This window comes from Anguilla anguilla, chromosome 17 (genome assembly GCF_013347855.1).
Source record: "Anguilla anguilla isolate fAngAng1 chromosome 17, fAngAng1.pri, whole genome shotgun sequence".
NCBI lineage: Eukaryota > Metazoa > Chordata > Actinopteri > Anguilliformes > Anguillidae > Anguilla > Anguilla anguilla.
Window position 1 is genome coordinate 27,022,970 of NC_049217.1, and position 25,000 is coordinate 27,047,969.

The 25,000-nt window shown below is 45.2% G+C and overlaps 1 protein-coding gene across 1 annotated transcript in view; it reads left to right on the forward strand.

The window, feature by feature from the left end:
* Nucleotides 1-13,229: 13,229 nt before the first annotated feature.
* The window catches only part of LOC118216417 (hemicentin-1-like), a 41,250-nt gene continuing 29,479 nt past the window's right edge, over nucleotides 13,230-25,000 (forward strand). Inside the window, exons 1-7 of the mRNA XM_035397550.1 lie at nucleotides 13,230-13,403; nucleotides 14,030-14,308; nucleotides 14,562-14,891; nucleotides 19,505-19,768; nucleotides 20,019-20,348; nucleotides 24,210-24,482; nucleotides 24,733-25,000. The exon at nucleotides 24,733-25,000 is cut by the window's right edge and continues 62 nt beyond it. Coding sequence (XP_035253441.1) covers nucleotides 13,346-13,403; nucleotides 14,030-14,308; nucleotides 14,562-14,891; nucleotides 19,505-19,768; nucleotides 20,019-20,348; nucleotides 24,210-24,482; nucleotides 24,733-25,000 — 1,802 coding nt within the window. The 5' untranslated portion in view covers nucleotides 13,230-13,345. The remainder of the gene's footprint in view (nucleotides 13,404-14,029; nucleotides 14,309-14,561; nucleotides 14,892-19,504; nucleotides 19,769-20,018; nucleotides 20,349-24,209; nucleotides 24,483-24,732) is intronic.

Here is a 25,000-nt window from a genome sequence, read left to right on the forward strand (position 1 = left end):
CACACACCCTTTACCTGGGAGTCAGGTGTGAAGATAATCTGGCCAATCAGTGGCTCTCATTTTTCAGTTATTTACCTGGGTGACAAGAAGCCAAGGGCTGGATTTGAATTTGAGGGCCACGTTCCGGTTTACGTGTCCCAAGGCAGGGGAGCTCATCTCCGGGTCCTGCGGGCCGCAGCGTCTGCAGGCATTCGCTTCAGCCATGCACTACACCACCAGATTTCACCAATGAGCTTCCTGCCTGAACCACAGAGGTAAAATAAAGAGTTAAATCTGCTGGTGTAGTGCGCGGGTAGAGCGAACACCTGCCGGCAGTGTTGGCCCTCAGGAGGTGGATCTGAGTCCTGGAGACAGAGGTAGGCAGCGCGGGCCAGGTCTGTTTCTGGTTTTCATGCCAGCTTCTGGCCTTATTGTCCACAACATTTACGCCGTCTGACATTTCAGCTACATTCACGTGATAAGCGCAGGAACGGCAGCCAAAGACTCGTTCTCGTGTCCCGACACGAACCGTGCTACCGCGATAGAATCTACGAGTGAACCAGTGCTGGTGTGTACAGCCAATGAGCTCATTTAGAATTGTATTTTGGGATTTAAACACTGGAAATCTGAGGTGCTGTGTGTTCATGAGGAAGATGGAACGCAGAGTTTGTCAGTCGTCGTTGTTTGCTGAAGACTTTATAACCAGCAGAGCTGCAAGGGGGGCTGGATGCTCTTGCATCGTTGCCTCCGCGTTGCATGGCTCTCATGACCTTTGACCTTTGAATAAATACAGTGTATCTCATGACTCTGTTTTTATCTAGATGGCCACCACAAATCCGGCTCTTCCCCAGTCCCTAAACACACAAGTGTGTGTGTGTGTGTGTGTGTGAGAGAGAGAGCGAGAGAGAGATTGGCTGCGTCTCAAATGGAAGGCAGCCGTCTCATTGCCCATAAAGTCAGTTCCCTCCGACGGTAGCATCCTAACGAGGGACCTCAAAAGGCAACGAGTTTGGGAGGCACTTTGGCGGCAGGATGACGTCACAGAAAGGCAACGTGATCACTAGCAAGTTGGCTGGCTGGAAAACTCACGGAGGCTCATAAACATTACATACATCATTCTAGTGCATTAAATAATAAAAATGTATATTTTAAATACAACAAATACTACAATACTGCAAATGATCGAGTTCACTGTGTCCCCACACTTTGAAACAAGCTCCTTGTCTTTTGGGGATTTTAGTTTGGGACACGCGTGCAAAATAGTGAAAACACTGCCTCCTAAGGCAGCTGCCTTCCTTTTCAGAGTTTGTGTTTGAGTGCTTGTGTATGAGCGTGTTTTCACGTATGTGTCTGTACGCTAGCGTGCGTTAGAGAGGGAGAGTGTGCACATACAGTGTTCATGTGTTTGTTCATATGGTGTTTGTATGTGTGAATATATCTGCGTGATCTCCGTTGGTTTTCCCTTCGTGTTCGTGTTCGTGTTCCTCTGTGCTGGTGTGTAGTCTGGTATACGTTGCGTCAGAAAGATCCTCGGCTCGCCATCCCCGAAGTCTCTCAGGAGTGTAGAGTTACTGCGATCTGTTCTCATTGTGCTGCGTGGATGTGACTGCTGGTGTATGTACGCACGTGTGCGAGAGTGTGTAACTGTGAATATGAGAGGCTGTGTGGGTCTGTGTGCGGTGTTCAGACTTGAGAGTCCGTTTCATTGTTTCTCTGCTTCGTCTGAAGTTTTTCACACGGAAGGTAAGAAAGGAGGGAGGGGTTAGTAAAGGGGATCCAGAGTGCCAGGGAGGGGGAGGCAGACTGGGGGAGGAAGAAACAGTCTTCCTGGAAGTGAAGGCTTTGTTTATGAACCCTAGTTGAAATTCCCTCACCACAGAATTTTTTTGACTAACCCTACTGTTATCACCCTCAGCAGTGCTAATATTATTACTGGCAGAACACTGTCATTATCAACCTCAGCAGTGCTGGCATTATTACTGACAGAACTCTGGCATTATCACCCTCAGCAGCGCTGATATTATTCCTGACAAAACACTGGCATTATCACCCTCAGCAGCGCTGATATTATTCCTGACAAAACACTGGCATTATCACCCTCAGCAGTGCTGATATTATTGCTGACAGAATGCTGCCATTCTCACCCTCAGCAGTGCTGATATTATTGCTGACAGAATGCTGCCATTCTCACCCCCAGCAGTGCTGATATTATTGCTGAGAGAACACTGACATTATCACCCTCACCAGTGCTTTCTGTTTTTACTGACCCTACTCCCAGCCCAGCTGCCACTGTAATTGTGTGATAACTGATTTTTGGAGAATCTTCCATTTGATATGCTGTGGTCATTTTAAGTAGTGTGAGCTGTTCATTTTTACTTTTGGCTACAGCTCTTGTGTGCTGTTAGCCTTTGCAGTGAGCTATAGGTTTCTGTGTGTCGTTAGTCACTGCACTGTGTTAAGAAAATTTTAACACAACTATGTAGTGTTAGGCGTAGATATGGGTCCTTCCCTATGTACATGTATATTACAGCCATGCCCAGACTGTATCAAGCAAGCCAGAGTGTTTCTGTGTTCAGCATGCGTTTCATGTTCACACATCCATGCCCCAGTGCATTACACAGCAGTAATGGAAACAGGAAACCATGTCAATAGCAACCATGGTAACATGGTAAATTTTGGGTGGAAGTGAATCAAACAGAGCGTCTGATTCTGAGCTGTACAGGTGGGTGATCTGTGACTTGCCATCTAAATATATGATGAATGGCATCTTTTACTGTCACTTTACACAGAAGGGGAACTGCAGGGCAACTGTCAATAGTCACATTCCAGGAAGACAGCAGTCATTCAATTCAATTACATTATGGTAGATTGCCTTGAAACCTGCAGTAATGTGTTTCCTGTTATAGCCCTGTTACTGAACACCTGTGCTCGCTCATCAGCACACCTCTTCATAGTTCTATATGCCTTCACTCTGGTGATGATGACGACAGTGATTAATATAATAATGATAATAATAATTATTATAGCAGTCGATATACCCTAGATACACTGTCTTTGTTGTTGTTGTACAGAATTAGCAGTCGATATACCCTAGATACACCGTCTTTGTTGTTGTTGTACAGAATTAGCAGTCGATATACCCTAGATACACTGTTTTTGTTGTTGTTGTTGTTGTTGTACAGAATTAGCAGTCGATATACCCTAGATACACCGTTTTTGTTGTTATTGTACAGAATTAGCAGTCGATATACCCTAGATACACCGTTTTTGTTGTTGTTGTTGTTGTTGTTGTTGTTGTTGTTGTTCAGAATTAGCAGTCGGTATACCCTAGATACACTGTTTTTGTTGTTGTTGTTATTGTACAGAATTAGCGGTCGATATACCCTAGATACACCGTTTTTGCTGTAGTGGCCGGCTAACAGAGGGAGAGGAAAGAGAAAGAGAGGGCTACAATGTGATCGTAGGGCTCTGAAGGGTGAAATTGGCTTTCAGGGAGGTCAACCGTATGCCCATCGGAATCCTGAGCGCGCACTTGTGTGTGTGTGCGCGTGTGTGTGCGTGCGCGCGTGTGTGCGCATGTGTGAGTGTGCATGTGCGTGTATGAATCTGTGTGTGTGAGAGAAACAGAGAGAGAGAGAGAGAGAGAGGATATCAAGTAATGTGTTGAAATAATCAGTTACAATATACTGTTTATGAGCTTTGTGGTCATTTAGATCAATATTATTGTTTCTTTTACAGTTCATACTTTAGAGAAGGGAGAGAGAGAATGAAATTTTAATGTTGTTTGACTGCAACCATGTAAACATCAGCCTTTACCAAGCAATTATATCATAAGACAAAAAAAGAGAACATTTTTTAAATAAAATGAATAAAAGCAAACCGTGCTGTTCAGTCACACTTTGTCCATATTATGGACACTAATGACAGTGACCCATCATCATCATCATGCATGTAATTAGGTTCAGTAGCGATTCACGTTATTCACAAGTTTGTAGTATCCACACTGTCCAAAGGTACAGAGGCCTTAAATTGCCCGAACTGGATCTGGACGAAGGTCTGAAGAAAAACAGACGAAGGGACGGTGGGAAGAGGACAAAGGGACAGTTTGGCGGCAGCGTCCCAGGGTTCGAATCGAGGGCTTTGATCCCGAGCGGTCTCACACTAGAGCTTCACTTCCATCCGGCTGTTTTATTACAGACCGTAGCGCCCCGTCGTCTCCCTGCCAGAGCTACAAAACACCCCCCCCCCACCCCCACCCCCCACCACCGGCTCTCTCAGGCACTGCCGTCCCCCCGTAACTATGGAAACATGTCTGTCTGAACCTCCGAGGGTTAGGAGATATTTTCGGGTCGCTGTTAATGCCGTAGGGCATTGCTAAACTAGCTGGTATCCCCTAGGGGGCAAATGCAGCTCGCTCTAGAAATACTCTGGGCCCTTTGATCAGGAGGAAGAATAAAACACATTGTTCAGATAAATGAAGAATTGTGACTGGTCAACACACCTCGTAAAATTGACAGAATAAATCATTGTCATGTTAAAAAGGGATCTACTATCTTACAAACGTATACAATACAGTCTTATTCGTAAACTTTTATGATAGCTGGCCTGTATTCACCACTTAAAAATAAAAAAAAAACCTGGTCCCCCAGAAGAGGGAGTTGATGAATCTTGTAATGTTACTGTTGGTTAGGATATGTTGCAGCCTGGTTGATCTTAGGTCATGTTTGCTTAGAAGTGAGCTTGCATTTGCCTGTGCGTGTGTGTGTGTGTGGGTGTGTGTGTTTGTGTGTGTGCTTATGTGTGCGTATGTGTGTGTGTGTGTGTTTGTGTGTGTGCGTGTGTGCGCATGTGTGAGTATGTGTATGCGTGAGTATGTGTGTGTGTGTGTATGTGTGTCTATGTGTTTGTGTGTGCTTATGTGTGCATGCATGTGTGTGTATGTGTGTGTGTGTGTGTGTGAGAGAGAGAGTTAGTCTGCTGAAGTTTTCTATGCTTGTTATATGAGTGGAGTGAAAACAGAGAGCTGGAAGGGGCGGAGTTTGGGCTAGAAGGGGCGGGGTTTGGGCTGGAAGGGGCGGGGTTTGTACTCGGCACAGCAGACTGATGTTGACACAGCTGCTGCGTGATTACATCACGACCTCAACAGCCACATCCAATCAGAATCGAAATAACCCTTAAATAACACCATTAACAAAAGAAAGAAAACAACCATTCTGCAGAGAACGGACCCCCACTCTGAGAACAGGGCACAGTAGCCGGAACACCATACCCTGAGTACTGCAGGCTTAACATTCGCTGCCCACAGCACTATACACACTTAACACGCAACAATCTGAGCATTCCGTGTGCACTGAACATTGCACACGGAGTGCTCAGATTGTTGCGTGTTAAGTGTGTATAGTGCTGTGGGTAGCAAATGTTAAGCCTATACACACTTAACACGCAACAATCTGAGCACTCCGTGTGCACGGAACATTGCACACGGAGTGCTCAGATTGTTGTGTGTTAAGTGTGTATAGTGCTGTGGGTAGCGAATGTTAAGCCTATACACACTTAACACGCAACAATCTGAGCACTCCGTGTGCACTGAACATTGCACACACCGAACCCTAAAGTTCGTCCCCTTTCCTCTCCCCTCACATCTGGGCAGGGCGTCCTGTGAAAGTCAGGGGAGGGCCATGCATGCGGTCGTGTCTCATGGTGATATGGGAGTAATATGAGAGTAATGTAGGAGTAATATGGGAGTAATGTGGGAGTAATGTGGGAGTAATATGGGAGTAATGTGGGAGTAATATGGGAGTAATGTAGGAGTAATATGGGAGTAATGTGGGAGTAATATGGGAGTAATGTGGGAGTAATATGAGAGTAATGTAGGAGTAATGTGGGGGTTCCTTTCTTGGATCAGCTCAAGGGGGGCTGGTGAGGCTGAAAGGCTAAACATTCAAACTCACCGAATCGTCTCTACCCTCCAGGACTGCGTGTTTCTGTGTGGGAGTGTTTATAAGTGTGTGTGCGCATGCGTGCGTGTGAGTGTGTGTGTGTGAGTATTTATAAGTGTGCATATGTGTACGCGAGCGTGTGTGTGTGTGTGTATGGAAGTGTCTATAGTTGTGGGAGTGTTTATATGTGTGTGTGCGCATGCGTGCGTGTGAGTGTGTGTGTGTGAGTATTTATAAGTGTGCATATGTGTACGCGAGCGTGTGTGTGTGTGTGTATGGAAGTGTCTATAGTTGTGGGAGTGTTTATATGTGTGTGTGTGTGTGTGTGTGTGAAGGGGGGGTGGTGTTTATTAGTGTGTGTGTGTGTGTGTGTGTGTGTGTAAGTGTGCGTGCATGTGCGTATGAGAGCATCTGTGTGTGTGTGTGTGTGTGTTTGAGTATGTGCTCTTGCTTGCTCTTTCCTGGCCATGGATTAGGTCGTCATTCTGGAGAATTTCCAGTGTTTATGCTGAAAGTCAGTCTTTTGGCAGCACCGATGTCCAGAAAGGCAGGAAGAATCACGGCGAAGCTCAGGGCCGAGCAGAATCACGGCAAACGCACGCACTCGCCCGCCACTGACACGTCACGCGCGCGGGTGCGTCACTGATGTGTTAACCACATCCAGATGATTAAGGACTGGTCTGCTGTGTCTCCAGGTCCGTGGTGCCGTAGGACCAGCTGAAACGCTGGCCCGGAAAGCTCGGGGGGGTTTCGGTTACCTTTTCTGGCCCAAGGACATGTCGTAACTTCGACAGCCTTGCGTTGGCGTTTCTGCTGAAAATCACGTAATGATTATCAGCAGAAAGATTATCACAGAGAGTAATGTTCACTGAGTGAACTGGACTGAAGGTGTTCATGGCCATGAATAACTCTACAAAACGAGTATTGTGCCTTATCGGACCTGTGTTTTGTAGTTGTTCCAGTGACCTTCGGTATGCACTTATTGTACGTCGCTTTGGATAAGAGCGTCTGCCAAATAAATGTAATGTAATGTAATACACATATGCTGTCTGTATCTCTCAGTTCGTCTGCAGTTCAGTTGGATGTTCTTTGGCTTGACAAGCTGTGTTGCCAAAGCATCCAGACCTTTCTTTTTTAATTGAATTATTTTAAAAATGTATATTTTAGGGATCAGAAAATAACTGGATCTTGGAATTCTAACAACATGGCCAGACATACATAGAAAGGAAAAGGCACGAAAGGCTTTTAATTTTTCAAACGGAATATTCAGTTTTTAAACATCATGGTGCTCTGAAATGGGTGGACTATGTATAAAAAGTGCTGTAATTTACATGGTGAAACCAAAACAGCTTATACCCTTTAGTAAAAGCTGAGAATCTGCTTTCGTCACATGTGAATTGTTTGATTACAAATCTAAAATTGTGGAGTACAGAGCCAAATCAAGAAAGATATGTCTGTCCCAAACATTATGGAGCTCGCTGCACATGGTAAATGGACTTATTTTTGGTATGGGAAAACTGAGCTCCAACACCGAAGAAACCAAAACCTCGTACCCCTCCCCGTACCCTCTCACGGTGCTGGGGACCCCATAAATCAGACTTGCATCTCTGTCCGCACCCACTCACCCCCCGCACACATTAACTCCCTCCTGCCCAAACTTCACCACGAGACTATGAGACTGCTTCACGTGATGTGGCCAGGAGGCGCAGTGTGTGAGTGTGTGTGTTTGTGTGGGAGGGCGGGGATTGGTGATAAATGACATCATTTTTAATGTGTTTCATGAGAAGACTGCAAAAATTGCTCAACTTGGGGGGGTGGGGGGGAAGGGGGGGGGGGGGGAATGAAGAAACTGCTCACTCTCACGCTCTCTCTCTCTCTCTCTCTCTCTCTCTCTCTCTCTTTCGCTTTCTCAGGACGGTGATGGTTTCTGAGCTGTGACCAAGCCTGTATGAGTAAGCAGCTTGTCTCTACATGCAGCTAATGAGGAGAGCTCAGGGGACTGGTACCAGCCTGTTCTGGCAGCGCAGAGTACACTCACGGACTGATGATTTATTCAGACTCAGCTATAAACGGGCACAATAATAACCGGAACACCTTTGGCATCCGGCTTCTAGCTTTTGCAACCACTAAATTTGCAATATGAAGTGGGTTTTTTGTTAGTTATCAGTGCCAATGAGCTGATGTCATCATGGTCACAACATGCACACCTGTACACACACATACACGCACACATGCACGCGCACACACACGCGCACACACACGCACACACACACACACAGATGAGAACCAGTGGGTGATTGCAGGTATGGGCCAATGGATGAATAGGGTCATTAGTCACAGAGAAGCTGAGAGGTTCCCAGTGCCCACTGCGCAGGGGCTTCTCCCCATGGTCACCCTGCTCTAATGGGAAACAGGCCTGCCCTGGCCCCGCCCCCAAGTCACCGTGCTCTAATGGGAAACAGGCCTGCCCTGGCCCCGCCCCCAAGTCACTGTGCTCTAATGGGAAACAGGCCTGCCTTGGTCCCGCCCCCAAGTCACCGTGCTCTAATGGGAAACAGGCCTGTCCTGGCCCCACCCCCAAGTCACCGTGCTCTAATGAGAAACAGGCCTGTCCTGGCTCCGCCTGTCAATCACTCTGGTCCCACCCCTCTGTGCCAGTAAAGGCCACACTTCAATTATCCCAAACAGACCTGAAAGTCCGTCTCCTTGTTCCCACACTGCTCACAGCCCCCCGCTCATTCTCTCTCTCTCTCTCTCTCTCTCTCTCTCTCTCTCTCTCTCTCTGTCTCTCTCTCTCTCACATATACACACACACACATACAAGCAAACACACACACACACACCCATACATGCATCCACTTCCAAATGTAAAAAAAGAACTGCGTGTGTATCTGTATGTGTGTGTGTTTATGGCAGTATGTGAAAACCATGTGTGTCTCACCTTTTTCTCTCTCCCTCTGTGGGTCTGTGGGTCATGTGACCTCCAGAGGTCTCTGTGTCGTTGGTGGTTTTAGAGGTTTTGTTTGTCCTGGATTAAAAACTGCTTATTCTCCCAGCTGCTGCATTCAAAACTCAAACGTGGGTCAGTTCAGACAGGCTGAACCTTTTCTTCCTCACTCCGAAAAACCTCAGCCAGACGGGCACGGCCAGAAAAACCCCCACAAGGCACTGGGCCAGCTGGGCATGGCGCGAGCTGAGGAGAAACAGCTGTTCCAGACAGCGTTAGATCAGCGTTAGATCAGCGTTGGCCCAGTGTTAGATCAGTGTTGGATCAGCGTTGGCCCAGTGTTAGATCAGCGTTGGATCAGCGTTAGATCAGCGTTGGCCCAGTGTTAGATCAGCGTTGGATCAGCGTTGGATCAGCGTTAGATCAGCGTTGGCCCAGTGTTAGATCAGCGTTGTACCCCAGCAATGCCCTGATGTCATTTTTATAGGCAGTGGCACCGAAGCAGGAACACACAAGCACACAAGAGGTCACTGAACCTCTAAAACAACTGGAAAACTTTTTAAGTACCTCCACCCCCCCACCCCCCAATTCTCTCATTCCCCCTCCTCTGGTCTGGACGCCGAGTTCCTTGCGGGACACGAGGTCGTGAAGTTTCCATAGTGCCCGATTCTGGGATCTGAATCGGCGTGGGATGTGTATGGAGAGCTCTGATCACTGCTGCTCTGCAGTGCGACGCCAGTTCTGGCTCGCCTGTGTGTCACTGGGTCTACGAGGATGCGAGCGCTCGTTTCAGCGTGACGCGTCTCCCCGTCACCGCTTTTACAACGCGCACCGCTCCACACTCCCCACAGCCACGCCTACACACCATCACCCAGACCACAGGCGAATGGCGCTGTTTATTTACCGTACGTCTGCTCTTCAAAAGAGCGGCAACACGCTCTCGCGCTTAATCACGCCCGACTTGCACACGCGCTCTCACACGCTCACGCACTGCCAGTTTCAGGCCACGGCAGAGTAGCTCTTCCCACATGTCGATTTATCCCGCTCTGGAAGTCGGAGGAAGTCCGGTCTACACACTACGCATGCTTCCATTGGTCGAGTTATTGTTTCAGTTAATTTTGCACAAGTGTAATCCAGGAAACAAAAAACAATATGCAAATAGTTTCCACCACCCGCAGTTTCTGATAGGTGGGGCACAAAGGGGAAATTAGGCAGCGGGGTAACAGAATCGAGCAACGGGGTAGAACCGAAGAGCTGCGGGGTTGCAGGGCTGTCTGTGTGAGAGTAGGGCCATCTGTGAGAGGCTGGGCTCTTCTCAAAGCAAACACACTAAAATTAAACATGGGAGAAACCGACCAATCAGCATATTCACCCAGATTTTATTTTCCTCTTTTTTTTCCCACTACAACCTAAAATAACAAACGGGGCATGCAACCTTGGCTAGAGCACCTCTGACATTTCCCAGAATTCCTGAATTCCAGATATTTTTTTTTTGAGTGTTTATAGAACGGTTTATTTTTTTCAGTGGGGGTGGGCTTTCATTACTTTACTTTAAATAAATTAATTTTATTTCCTGTATATAATCTATTTTATGGTTCTTTTGTTCTGATGTGTTTGAAGGCTGGGAACAGGATTAGGGGGGGGGCAGAGGGGAAAGAGAGATATACAAAACAGAGAGGGAGAGAGAGTGAGTGAGGGTGAGATAGATGGGGAGGAAAAGAGGACACAGAGGGGGGAGGAGAGAGAGGGAGAGGGACATTTGCCATGTGTAACATTTCATCCTGCTGATGTACACCAGATTACACCCCCTGTGTCCTGTTCGTCCTGTGTGTCCCATGTGTGTCCCTCGTGTTCTGTGTGTCCCATGTGTCCCCTGTGTCCCATTGGCTGGTCAGGTTCTCAACCAATCCCGTTCTGCCTACCACTGCTTCTTTTTGCCCTGCAGTCACACCGGACCAGCTGCTCTGTCATTGCTCCAGAGGATAACATGTCAGAGGCCACTGGCGCAGGTGGACTGCAGGCCCCAGCAGACCACAGGAAGTCACTCTTTCTCCAGGAAACAGGGCCGGTCCCAGCCGACTGAAACTCTCCCTGCCCGGTCGACGCTGCAGTAGGATGCAGGCGGCTCTGGCATGGTCAAGATTTGTCATCATGGAGTTGTTTAATGCACTGAGAACTAGAACCTTAGCTCCACCCACTGGGAGGAGCCAACCGTGGGGTACTGGTCTGTCTCTTGGATGCATGCACGTTTCTGAGACGGTCACAAAACAATTGCCCACGGTGACTGCGCCGTTTCAGCTTCACTGCGACTGTGCTCTGAACTGCCTCACTGCAGATGTGCTGTAAGCACGCCTCCACTGTGGAGAGGTTAGTGCAGCGCTCAGCCCTCGGCTGTCTCACAACTGAAGAAAGGGCGGCATCTAGTGGGCAAATGAGGAACATCAGGCAAATTCACATCAAGAAAACACTCCTCCAAATCAAATCAATATGTTTTGTCGAGTAAATCCAGTTTAGCGGGAATCAGTTAGTGGGGTCAGGATCAGTGTGAGGGATCAGTGATATATGTGAAAAGGATTTCAGACCAGAAGGAACAGGAGTTAACCGAAAACTGCATGGGCAGAAGCTTCAGTGTTGAGAACTCTTTTGCCTTTCAGCACTGAGTAAAATGTATAGTCTCAAAGCTGAGTGAACAGTGCTGTTTCATAACTTTGTGAGGCACACTGAGCTTTCAGAGCTCAGAAAAAGAGGATCCGTGAACGAGTGAAATGAGCCCCTGGAAACGCATGTCTTACTTATGACCCACCACTAGGGGCGTGTTGCGCACAATGTGGACGATGGTGTTCTGATCAGAAATGATTCTTAAGTTTGCGTTCTAAACTTGGTGATACGAATTTGTTGTGTGTGTGTGTGTGTGTGTGTGTGCATGTATGTATGCGTGTGGATGGGTTGTCTGACAGTGATGTAAGAGTGAAAGAAGGTGTACACGTGTCCAAAAGATCTTGGCAAAACTTAATATGACAGCATGTTCACGAACTATATTTAAAAGTGTTTTCACTTTCAGTATTTCAAGATACTGCAGAAAAACCTCAGAGACGCAAAAGCTTCTGGGAGTTTGCAGGGAAATGTTCATAACTTTGAATTTTAAGAATTTGAATTGTTACATTACAGTAGCCTTATATCTTTTAAAAAAGTGGCTACATGCATTTAAAAAAAACCTGAATGGTGAGCCAATATTATGTTAGCATCTTCAAAAGACAGTTCAAAAGATAAAAACAAAGAATAAATCAATTAATTAATTAATTAAACACTGAGATGATTTCCTGTTTCTGCTTGTAGTTTTAAATTCATTAGCCTAGTGGTTTTCAGGCATAGAGAAGAAAGGCTACACTGTTATCCTATTATCACAACAATTATACCTATTCATCTGTGAGAAATAGTCTGTGTGTGTGTGTGTGTGTGTGTGTGTGTATGTGTGTGTGGGGGCAGGGGGGTTTGGAGATTCCCCTAATTAAACAAAGAGCAACATGGGGACAGAGGAGGAGAGGACACATGCTTTTTTAGAAACCATGTGACTTCTCCAAAATGCTTGCAGCCTGTAAAATTGTTCAGATTAACTTTTGTTCCCCAGGGAGTTGGATATTTCAACTGCCTGGCCCCGAGCCCAGCATCCAGTGGGCTTCTACACTATTTTGCAATGCATCGAAAGCATTTTATGAACCTGTGTTTTTCATTTTAATAATTGACACAAGACACAAAGAAATGTTGAATTTTGGCTTCAGAATGCAAACTTAAACATCTCTCAGATCAAGCTAATATGAACATTGAGATCTCTGAGATTAAGCTGACAAAATTAGGTTTCCTCCAAATTACTGAATTATCAAAACATTAACTATTTAACTATCCATTAGAATATGTGCATTTTATTATTGTTTTCGTTCATTAATTTGATTTATTTATTTTTCATTTATTTATTTTATTTGAAATATTACTTCCAGTTATGTTCTGTGTATATATATATATATATATATATATATATCCACATGTTGAAGTGGTTTATAACTAAATATGAAATATAAATATAAAAATATGACCTTTCTACTTCTACTTCTACTTAAGCTTTATTTAACTTATTGTTAAATAAAGCTATATTTTTCTCCATAAAACTGTGGTGTCCGCCCCTGTGTGTATACAACTGGCAGCCTTCCGTGACCCTGTTGATCCATTTTGTGTTCACCCCCTTCCAGTGAGATTTGGTTCATTAGAATTTGTTAGACATCACTCCGCACTCACAGGGGCAAAGGCGTGCCAAAAAAGCAAACGCGTGTCCACTCCCACCTGATAGTTCCAAAGACAAAACCAGGCGCGTGACTGGAGGGTCATTTTAACACCGGCGAATGAAAGGACGGGGCCGGTCCGTTCCAGTCTTGTTGGATTCGAGTTGAAACTCTCCCCATTTGAATTTCCAAATCTCAGCAGCCAAATGTGTGGGGGCGCCTTAATGCGGATTTTGCTTGGACTCCTCTTCTTTGGGGTACACGGTAAGTTATTTGGGGGCGTCTTTTACACTTTTTTGTTGTTGATTACAAAGCTGTAGCCTAATTCTTACCTTTAATGAATTACTAAATTAAACCCACAGCGTGACTTTGGAGCAATACAGTCATGTAGCTGTGAAACCGAGGGTTCCAAACTATTGTGAAAATGTATGACAATTTCCCCAACTGATGATTTGTGTCAGATGGAATTTGTTGGAACCCTCCATTTTTTCCCACTCATCTGGAGAATCGCCTACCACAGGTTTTGTTTTTGTTACTGTATTAATTTTTAAATGACCGTGTGTGCGGTTGGTTACTTAAAAAGATTTAAGATGTTTAAGGTTTGTACCACCTGCTTTCCTAAATTAATTTTCAAAATAAACTGTTGAAAAAATACGAAGTATCCATGCACAAGAATCTCTGATTGTATGCTTCCATGCATGCGTTAATTTAGGGATTCCTTTTCTCCTTTTTTTGTCCCTCATACTGCTGTATGTTACAAATAAAAATTTCAGCAGTCATTAGTAATTAAACTCCAGTTAAGAACTGGCCACTTCCTGTCCTGATTACTGAAGGTAATGAAGTCCTGAGGAAGTCCTCAGTTACAATCCTTCCTTTTCATATTTTAACAGATACTAGTGAATGTCCACTGATGATCCAGCCTTCCACAGTGGTGGTGAGATATGGAGATCCAGTATTGGTGAACTGCACTGTTTCAGGAGATCATGAGGGAATCGGCTGGGAGGCTTCAGAGGGATCTGTTGACATGGTATCAGACGTCCAGTTTGCCACCTGGAGATTGGAGACCCTGACAGACTGGGAGATAAGACCTAGATGCTTCGGAAACTTTCAGACCGGTCCAGACTATGGACCTTTTCAGTGTGAAAAAAGGCTCAACATTACAGTGTACAGTAAGTTCTCCTCATAGAGATGATCTAGGCCTCCATTAGCCTGAAGAGGCTTTAGCTTTTCTCCTGTGTTGATCTCAGTTGAGCCAGCAGTAGGACCTCATAGTGAGGTCTGCTTTGTCTGTCTGCTGCTGAAGAGACAAAACTCTTTTTAGGATTGACATTGAGTTTCTCAAATAATCAGATTTCAGCACTCATAATGAATAACCTAATTATAAATATTAGTCAGAATAAAACATTATTATCTCCTCTGCAGAGCCTCCAGACAGTGTCTCCATCAGTGCTCTGAACCACGCAGGCCCAATGCTGGAGGGGGAACAGTACCAGCTGCAGTGTGAGGTCCAGAACATCGCTCCTGTTCAGTACCTCACTGTGAAGTGGTACAAAGGGGAAACATTGGAGACTCAAACCTCCTATGATGCTCTCACTAAGACTCCAGTGAATGTTTCCTCTACCCTCCTGATCAAACCCACCAGCGCTGATGATGGAGCGCAGTACAGCTGTGTGGCAGAGCTGGAACTGGGACCTGAAGGACCACAACCCCCACCTTCAACTGAATCTGATCCCCTCAACATCACTGTGCAATGTGAGTCAGTTGTGTCTACACCTCCTGTATCACTCTGTCTAACATGACTGTGAGTCTTGTATACTGGCCTATATTTTCTGTGAAATGAGGGTAACTTATTATAACTTAAGTTATAAACTAAGATGAGGTTCAGAGCAGGACACACCGTTATCTGTGAAAACTCAGGCTGTGGTGTCTGATCTGAGCGGGGGGTGGGGATGGGGGTGTTCATGATCTTTTGGTCCCTATCTCTCCCCTCAGACCCCCCCCCCCTTCTTCTACAGTTTTATTAATGAGACCTTGGAGGTGGCAAAGGGGCAAGAGGTCGCATTAGACTGCTCTGCCCTGGGGAACCCCCTTCCTGAGCACTCCTGGTCCTCTCCTCACAACAAAGAAGAAAAATAATAAAGAAAAAATAAAACAAGCAGCAACAACAATAACAGTAATAATAACAATAATCCTCACTCTCTCTCTCTCTCTCTCTCTCTCTCTCTCTCTGCTGTTGGTCTGAAATCCCAGCATTCATTTAATTACCACCACAGCTGTAATTGAACCGCGCTGAATTAATTCAGCTCGACTGGACTGAGACTGTGATTAAGTTCAGTGCGGCTTCGCTAAAGATGAAGATCTCGGACTTTAAATGTGCAGTTTTTGTTCTGCTCTGGTGGGGAAGGCCAGAGAAGGGGAGGTGTTTTAGCTACAAACTGTACATTAGCCTTTCTGCATTTAGCATGCTGTAGCATTTAGCATATGGTAGCATTTAGCATATAGCGGACTGTAGCATTTAGCATACTCTAGCAGACTGGAGCATAAGTAGACTGTAGAATACAGCATACTGTAGCATTTAGTACACAGTAGCTTACAGCAGATTGTAGCATTTAGCATGACAAATCTCTGTACTGGCGCCGCATTGTGCTGAAACCCTGGAAAAAATGATGACTTCCTGTTAAAAAAAACAAATTGCAGGCCTAAAACGTGGCTGAGGAACTCTGTGTGACTAGCAGGCACTGTGCTTTGGCCTTGGTGCTGTTATTGTACAGTAATCCTAGTAAAACAAAACAAATTAAAAGCCTTTTGTTCTGCACAGTGTCTCACTGTTGCATTTGACAACACCTGATCTCAGAATTCACGGGAGCTTTTATCTCTTGTGTGAGACTTGAGCCGCCACATCAAAAGACCCAATTACACCGCACCGGGCGGAGCTCAGGAGCGCCGGTGGAAACCGTGGCGACGTTTCGTCTTTCACGGCGTGGTGGCCGGCCTCCCTCTCCGCCTCCCCCTGATTGGTTTCCCTTCTGTGGGTCATTAGAACCTGAAACACGCTGCGGATTCAATGCGGCGCTCTGCTGTTCGTTTGTGGAAAGCCTCCCTTTCATCTCTCCTCTCTCTCTCTCCCTCTCTCTCTCTCTCTCTGCCTCTGTCTAACTCTCTTTCTCAAATTCAAATTCAAATTGCTTTATTGGCAGGAAATACATAGGTACATATTGCCAAAGCATCATAAATCAATTCAAAATACATATTTACAGTGGAATACTAATAATGAACGTTCTATTTAAAAAATAATAATAATAATAATAAATAGAACAATAACAATATTAATGTTCAATCGGCACAAGTATTTAAAGAAAAAAATAAAAAATAAAAAAAAAATAATAATAATAAAATAAAATAAATAAATAAATAAATAAATAGATAATTATAATTATGTAGGATGGTCACTCAGTGTCCCTCAGGTTATGGCAAGCTGAGACATATTGAGCCGCAATTGGGGCTGTTGGTCCTTGTCCTAATAGGGCTGCACATTTTTCATTCTTTGATAAAGAATGGAAGTTTTTTTATAATTTCTGAAAATTTGTGGTTATATATTTTTCTAATATTTGTATATTTTGTACAGTTTAGGAGGAAGTGCATCTCTGTCTCAACCTCTCCTGTCTTACAGTGACCACATATTTGTTTTTCTTTTGGTAACCATGAATTTTTGTGTCTGCCTTTTTCAATTTCAAGGGTGTGGTCACTGAGTCTGTATTTGGTCAGGATCCGTCTCTGCTTTGTATCTCTGACAGAGAAGAGATACTCTGCTGGAGTATAGTCTTTTTTCAGGGTTCGATAGCAATTTAGTCGACTTTGTGTTTTGGTTTCTTTATCCCAATGTTCCAAATACAAATTTTTTGTTTGTTGCATAATTTGGGTTATTCTGATTTGCGGCTGGTAAGCAGTACTGGTCTGAGCGTGATGCAGGTTAGTTTGGGTTATAGAATTAGTAAGCTTCAGTACCAGCTGACTGAGGGGACTCTCTTCTGGGTTCAGTTCTTGGGATTTTTATCGCTTTACATTATAGACATTTGGCAGATGCTCTTATCCAGAGCGACGTACAACAAAGTGTATAACCATAACCAGGAACAAGTATGACGAAAACCCTAGAGAGAAGTACCGGTCCAAGTGCAGGGAACAACCGCATAGTTCAACTTGGACCCTGAAGGTTAAACTGATTAACACTAACACAACGAGAACAGCAACAACGCAGTCTATGGAAAAAATACAAGCAGTAGTTAAGACAGGTGCATTAACTAAGTCACCTAAGAAACAGCTACCTAGTTACAACCCTAAGCTTACAGTCATTTAAGAGATTACAGGGAGGTAGGGAGGGATGGGGAGAGGTGCAGCCTGAAGAGGTGAGTCTTCAGTCGTTGTTTGAAATGGGTCAGTGTCTCAGCTGTTCTGACCTCCACGGGGAGGTCATTCAACCATCGTGGGGCCAGAACAGACAGGAGATGTGTTCTGGAAGTGCAGGAGCGAAGAGGGGGAGGTGCCAGGCGTACTGAGGTAGCAGAACGGAGGGATCTGGCTGGCATGTAGGGTTTGAATATCTTGTGGAGGTATGCTGGGGCTGATCCCTTGACTGCCTGGTATGCTAGGACCAATGTTTTAAATTTGATGCGAGCTATAACAGGCAGCCAGTGAAGGGTAGTGAGCAGGGGAGTGACGTGGGAGTGTCTGGGGAGGTTGAAGACCAGACAAGCTGCAGCATTCTGAATGAGTTGCAGGGATCTGGTGGCAGATGCCGGTAGTCCAGCCAGAAGAGAGTTGCAGTAGTCCAGGCAGGATAGAACTATTGCTTGGACCAGGAGCTGGGTTGAGTAGGTGGTGAGAAAGGGGCGGATTCTCCGGATGTTATACAGGAAAAATCTGCATGCCCGATTTACTGCTGCGATGTTCTTGGAGAGGAACAACCTGTTGTCCATCACCACTCCGAGATTCTTGGCACAGGGTGATGATGTCACTAAGGTGTCCCCTAGGGAAATGGAAAAATCGAGGAGGGGAGAGGATAGAGCAGGAATAAAGATTAGCTCCATCTTTCCCGGGTTGAGCTTCAGGTGGTGATTGTCTATCCAGCTCTGGATGTCCCTCAGGCAAGCGGAGATGTGGGCAGGGACCTGTGTGTCCGATGGGGAGAAGGAGAGAAAGAGTTGCGTGTCGTCGGTATAGGAGTGATAGGACAAGCCATGGGCAGAGATTACAGGGCCAAGCGATCTGGTGTATAAGGAGAAGAGAAGGGGATTGCTTTAAATTGTAGCGTGTCATTGGGACTTGATTTGAGATGTATCCAGAATTTTAGAGCTCTTTTTTGTATATTTATTACCAATGGGAATTGGCATAATTTTGCCCTACATGCGTTGTCAGGTGTTTTCCTTTGTATTTGCAAGATATTTCTGCAGAATTCAGTATGTAGGGATTCAATTGGATTCTTGTCCCATGCAGTGTAGTCTTGCTGACTGACTGGAGGAGGGGGTTATGACAGGGTCGCAGCATAGCTTTGGGGCTGCTGCTGTACAGGGGCTCTGTTGGGGGGCTGGGCTGGTGCTCAGTGTGTGGGGTGCTGGGGTGGCGTGGGGGGAAAGGAGGACGAGGAGAATGGTGTGGTCTCTGTGGAGCTCGGGGTGTGTGGGTAGGGGGGTACAGCTGCACTCTTATATATTATACAATATATATATATTTAGATAAACCAAACTACTATGTGGACTTGCGCTAAAAAAATTGATCTTTGTTTCTAACGTTCGACATTTAAAATGAAATAACTAATTGAATAATGAAGGGCGACACATTCATTAGAAGGACAATATCAGTCATGAGAAGCAGGGACATGTGTTTACAATGAGTCTAACGTGGAGTGGAGTGTGATGTTGGATGGGCTTCTATTGGATGGGGGGGAGGGGGGTTGCTTACACGGGTATATCTAAATATCTAAATATTGAAGCAAGCAACCTAAAAACGGTCTGGTAGGTGTGAAAATGACCCCAGAAGTGTTATAAAGTGAAATTCCCCTTTAAGGCAGTCGTTGGTGGCTTCTTATGGGACGGATCAAATTCTTTTTTTCCTGTGTACTAATGGTCTCAGCTGGTTTTGCGGGGAAGTTCCCAGTCCTCATCAAATGAATCAAGACTGAGTAAAAATGCAGTCGAGTTCGATACAAGACCAACACCATCCAGGTCTCGAGTAATACAACACTACTAGCAGGGATTTACCCCCCCCCACATATGAAATTATTTATACAATACATACAGGACATGACATGCATTGCAAATGTTATTGTATATCTCTGATCCTAGAACAAAGCCCTATTTAATTTTTTTCAGTCTGCCCACTCAAAATGGAGCCTTCGACGTTGGTGGTGAGATATGGAGATCCTGTATCGGTGAACTGCACTGTTTCAAGTGTTCATGAGGGAATCGGCTGGGATGCTTCAGAGGGATCTGTTGACATGGTATCAGATTTAAAGTTTGTCACCTGGAGTTTGGAGACCCTGACAGACTGGGAGATATCACCTAAATGCTTCGGGAACTTTCTAATCAATGGAGAACCTGATCAGTGTGCTAAAGATCTCAAAATTACAGTGTACAGTAAGTTCTCCTCATAGAGATGATCTAGGCCTCCATTAGCCTGAAGAGGCTTTAGCTTTTCTCCTGTGTTGATCTCAGTTGAGCCAGCAGTAGGACCTCATAGTGAGGTCTGCTTTGTCTGTCTGCTGCTGAAGAGACAAAACTCTTTTTAGGATTGATATTGAGTTTCTCAAATAATCAGATTTCAGCACTCATAATGAATAACCTAATTATAAATATTAGTCAGACTAAAACATTATCTCCTCTGCAGAGCCTCCAGACAGTGTCTCCATCAGTGCTGTGAACCACGCAGGCCCAATGCTGGAGGGGGAACAGTACCAGCTGCAGTGTGAGGTCCAGGACATCGCTCCTGTTCAGTACCTCACTGTGAAGTGGTACAAAGGGGAAACATTGGAGAATCAAACCTCCTATGATGCTCTCACTAAGACTCCAGTGAATGTTTCCTCTACCCTCCTGATCACACCCACCGGCGCTGATGATGGAGCGCAGTACAGCTGTGTGGCAGAGCTGGAACTGGGACCTGAAGGACCACAACCCCCCCCTGAAGTGAAATCTGATCCCTTCAACATCATTGTGCACTGTGAGTCTATCAGCACTGTCTGTACCATCAACATCACAATTAGTCTATCACAGTGGTTTATGTCATTAAAATCCCTGATGCGTATGCAATTAGTGTGAGCTGGAACCAGGACCTGAAGGACCACAACCCCCGCCTTCACATAAATCTGATCCCCTTAACATCACTGTGTACCGTGAGTCTATCAGTTGCATCTACACCACCAGCATCACTGTGACTCTGGTTATTGCATAGTTTTGGCATGTTATTGGAGGTGTGGTTGTGTGAAATACAGTATGTGACAGTGGAAGCCCCAGCAAAGTCATTCTGTGGCTCTATCGCCCTCTTTTTGTGATATTCTCTACCTGCAGATAAACCCAGGATTACATTACATTACATTTTTTGGCAGACGCTTTTATCCAAAGCGACGTACAAAAAGTGCATTTCATGGTCATAGACAACTACTAAACACAGGTTCAGTAAGATACAATACTTATTTTGTACAGCTATTTCTAGCCAAGAACACAGTTTAGTTCACACAGTGAACACAATTCAGACCTAACCTCTGCAAAGCCAACTACGCAGAAGAATAAGCTACAGTATTGGGACAAATACAAATTACCAAAAAGTGCTGGTATGGGGCAACATGTAACAAGTGTCATGAAAAAGGAGGGGGGGGGGATTTATATACAGCGTGGTGGTGGTTAGTCTAGGTATAGTCTGAAGAGATGAGTCTTCAGGCCACGGCGGAAGATGGGTAGTGAGGGGGAGGTTCGGAGAGGGACGGGGAGTTCGTTCCACCACTGGGGAGCTAGGATGGAGAAGCTCTGTGATCCCTTTGGTCGGGTGGGAGGGGTTACAAGGCGCCCTGCTGCTGCAGAGCGGAGTGGTCGAGCAGGGACATAGGATTGAATCATGTCCTGCAAGTAGATGGGGGCTGTCCTGTTGGCTGCAGTGTAGGCAAGGGTCAGGGCTTTGAACCGGATCCTGGCAGCAACCGGTAGCCAGTGGAGTGATCGCAGCAGAGGGGTGACGTGGGAGAATTTGGGAAGGTTGTAGATGAGTCGGGCAGCGGCATTCTGAATCATCTGTAGTGGCTGTATGGCACAAGCTGGCAGGCTTGCAAGGAGAGAGTTACAGTAATCAAGGCGAGAGGTCACCGTAGCCTGGACGAGCAGCTGGGTGGAGTGCGTCGTCAGGTATGGTCGAATCCTTCTGATGTTGTACAGAAGGAATCTGCAGGACCGTGATGTTGCCTTGATGTGCTCCTTGAGGTCCAGTTGGTCATCCAAGATCACCCCCAAGCTCTTGGCAGAGTCAGAGGCAGTCACTGTGGTGCCATCAACCGTGATTGAGAGCTCACGTAGTAAGGAGGTCTTGCATGGGAAGAAGAGCAGCTCAGTTTTGTTGAGGTTGAGCTTCAGACGGTGGCTGGCCATCCAGGTGGAGATGTCAGCCAGGCAGGAAGATATCTTATCGATCTTTGTGGCCGAGGGGGGGTAAAGAAAAGAAGAGTTGCGTGTCATCTGCATAACAATGATAGGAGAAGCCATGTGAATTAATAACTGAACCAAGAGATTTGGTGTATAAGGAGAACAGCAGAGGACCCAGTACAGATCCCTGCGGCACTCCTGTAACAAGGGGATGAGAAGCAGAGGCAGACCCCTTCCAGGTGACCTGGTAGGACCTATCTGCAAGATAGGAAGCGAACCAAGACAGGGCAGTCCCAGCAATGCCCATCCCAGCCAAGGTGGAGAGGAGTATTTTATGGTTGACCATGTCGAAGGGTGCAGACAGGTCAAGAAGGATCAGTACAGAGGAGAGGCGTGAGACTCTTGCAGTGGCAAGTGCCTCCATCAGAGCCAGGAGCACAGTCTCTGTTGAGTGCCCGGATCGAAAGCCAGACTGGTGAGGGTCTAGCAGGTTGTTCTGATGGAGAAAAGAGGTTCGTTGTTTAAGAACTGCTCGTTCAAGGGTTTTGGACAGAAAGGGTAGAAGCGATACGGGTTGATAATTCATTACATCGGAGGGGTCTGAGGTGGGTTTTTTGAGAAGTGGGGTAACACGAGCCATCTTAAAATCAGAGGGAACATGACCAGAGGAAAGAGAGGAATTAATAATGGAGGACAGATTGGGAAGGATCTTGCTGGAAATGGATTGGAGAACTGTAGATGGGATGGGGTCAAGTGGACAGGTGGTTGCACGATGAGAGGTGATGAGTTGTAGTACATTACAGAGTGCCCGGACCATGTGAAGCTGAGGGAGGGTGAATCTCTGGATACTTTAGTCTCCTGTAGAGCTGAGGGGAACCCCTCTCCCGTGGTCACATGGTACAGAGGCCAATCAGAGTTCAACAGTTCCACACAACTGACCAAGAGACAAGGCGGGCAGTACACCCTCACAGCCAAGAACACCTATGGAACAGCCAGCCATATACTGGAGATTGAAGTTCCCTGTAAGTCAGTGCTTTCCTGTTGCATGCATGTCCCAATGTCTATGTTCCTACATCACTTTATTTAAATCTCATTGTCTTTTGACTGCATCGCCAGACCTGGAGCAAATATACATTTAATGATGCTTTGGAAAAGTAACAAATATTTACAAAATAATACCACAAATATTTAAAAAAGGAACTATTATTGGAAATAATCAAATACCACTTGTGTGTGATTGAACATTTTGATTCCAGTTCCCAGAAAGTAATTTTCTTGAAAATTATTTGAATAAGCATTGCAATAAATAACTCTTTTAAAATGATTTAAAAACAAATAAGTACACATACCGATAGCTAGCTAACATCCACAGCCCAGCTTCATAATAGCAAGCTAGTGACGATAACCCAGCTTCTTAGCTAATGTTGACCCATTTATGGAAAATGAATCACAGTTACTCTTAAATTGCCAGCTTCAACAGAATGTGTGCGTGCGTGCGTGCGTGCGTGCGTGCGTGTGTGTGTGCGTGCATGCATGTGTGTGTGTGTGTATGTATGTATGTTGGGGTCACTTTACTAATGTTCAGTTGCTCTTATTTGTAAGGCTTTTTTTGCTTTGGTGGGGCATGGTGTCATTCTTGGTTAGGAAGTCAATGTTAAAATGGAATTAAAAATGAACTAAAGTGTGATGATGTCTTCCTGTGGAGCTAGTGTAGTGGGCTAAAACAAGAACCAAGAAAGAAATACAAACAAGCTCACTTGATCTGTAATTGTAATCTGTATCATTTACACTCTTATACAGAAGCATGTACTTCAGAGTACTAACTCTGCTTCCAAGCTCACTTTCTGTATTCTAACTGCAAGTGTTTGCCTGTGGTATACATACAGCATAATATCACATTTATGTAATGAAGAATAATTCATTATTTTAAAGCTCTTGTCTAACAGATGATGCTGGTATTGGACATTAGGTGCAATTGTCTCTAGATTCAAAAATCTCTGTTGGAAGAATGTGTCATGGACTACTTTGTATGTATGTATGTATTTATTTATTTATACATTATACAGTTTAATACATTTTAATGCATCATGTGCGCAGGTATTTTCATCGAAGAACCTGTTCCTGTCCTGCAGGTGTAGTAAGTGGGAAACGGTGTAATAAAGAAGTTAAACACGGGTACAAAATAGGCAGGTACCTGGGAACCACGCTGAGGCATGTGTATACTGCAGGAAATAAAGTTACACGTGTAACAGGAAGTGAATGTACGGAGAGAAGGGATTCCTTTTCTCCTTTTTTTGTCCCTCATACTGCTGTATGTTACAAATAAAAATTTCAGCAGTCATTAGTAATTAAACTCCAGTTAAGAACTGGCCACTTCCTGTCCTGATTACTGAAGGTAATGAAGTCCTGAGGAAGTCCCCAGTTACAATCCTTCCTTTTCATATTTTAACAGATACTAGTGAATGTCCACTGATGATCCAGCCTTCCACAGTGGTGGTGAGATATGGAGATCCAGTATCGGTGAACTGCACTGTTTCAGGAGATTATGAGGGAATTGGCTGGGAGGCTTCAGAGGGATCTGTTCACATGGTATCAGACGTCCAGTTTGTCACCTGGAGTTTGGAGACCCTGACAGACTGGGAGATAAGACCTAAATGCTATGGGAACTTTCTAACCAAAGCAGGACCTGATCAGTGTGATAAAAGGCTCAACATTGCAGTGTACAGTAAGTTCTCCTCATAGAGATGATCTAGGCCTCCATTAGCCTGAAGAGGCTTTAGCTTTTCTCCTGTGTTGATCTCAGTTGAGCCAGCAGTAGGACCTCATAGTGAGGTCTGCTTTGTCTGTCTGCTGCTGAAGAGACAAAACTCTTTTTAGGATTGACATTGAGTTTCTCAAATAATCAGATTTCAGCACTCATAATGAATAACCTAATTATAAATATTAGTCAGAATAAAACATTATCTCCTCTGCAGAGCCTCCAGACAGTGTCTCCATCAGTGCTGTGAACCACGCAGGCCCAATGCTGGAGGGGGAACATTACCAGCTGCAGTGTGAGGTCCAGGACATCGCTCCTGTTCAGTACCTCACTGTGAAGTGGTACAAAGGGGAAACATTGGAGAATCAAACCTCCTATGATGCTCTCACTAAGACTCCAGTGAATGTTTACTCTACCCTCCTGATCACACCCACCAGTGCTGATGATGGAGCGCAGTACAGCTGTGTGGTAGAGCTGGAACTGGG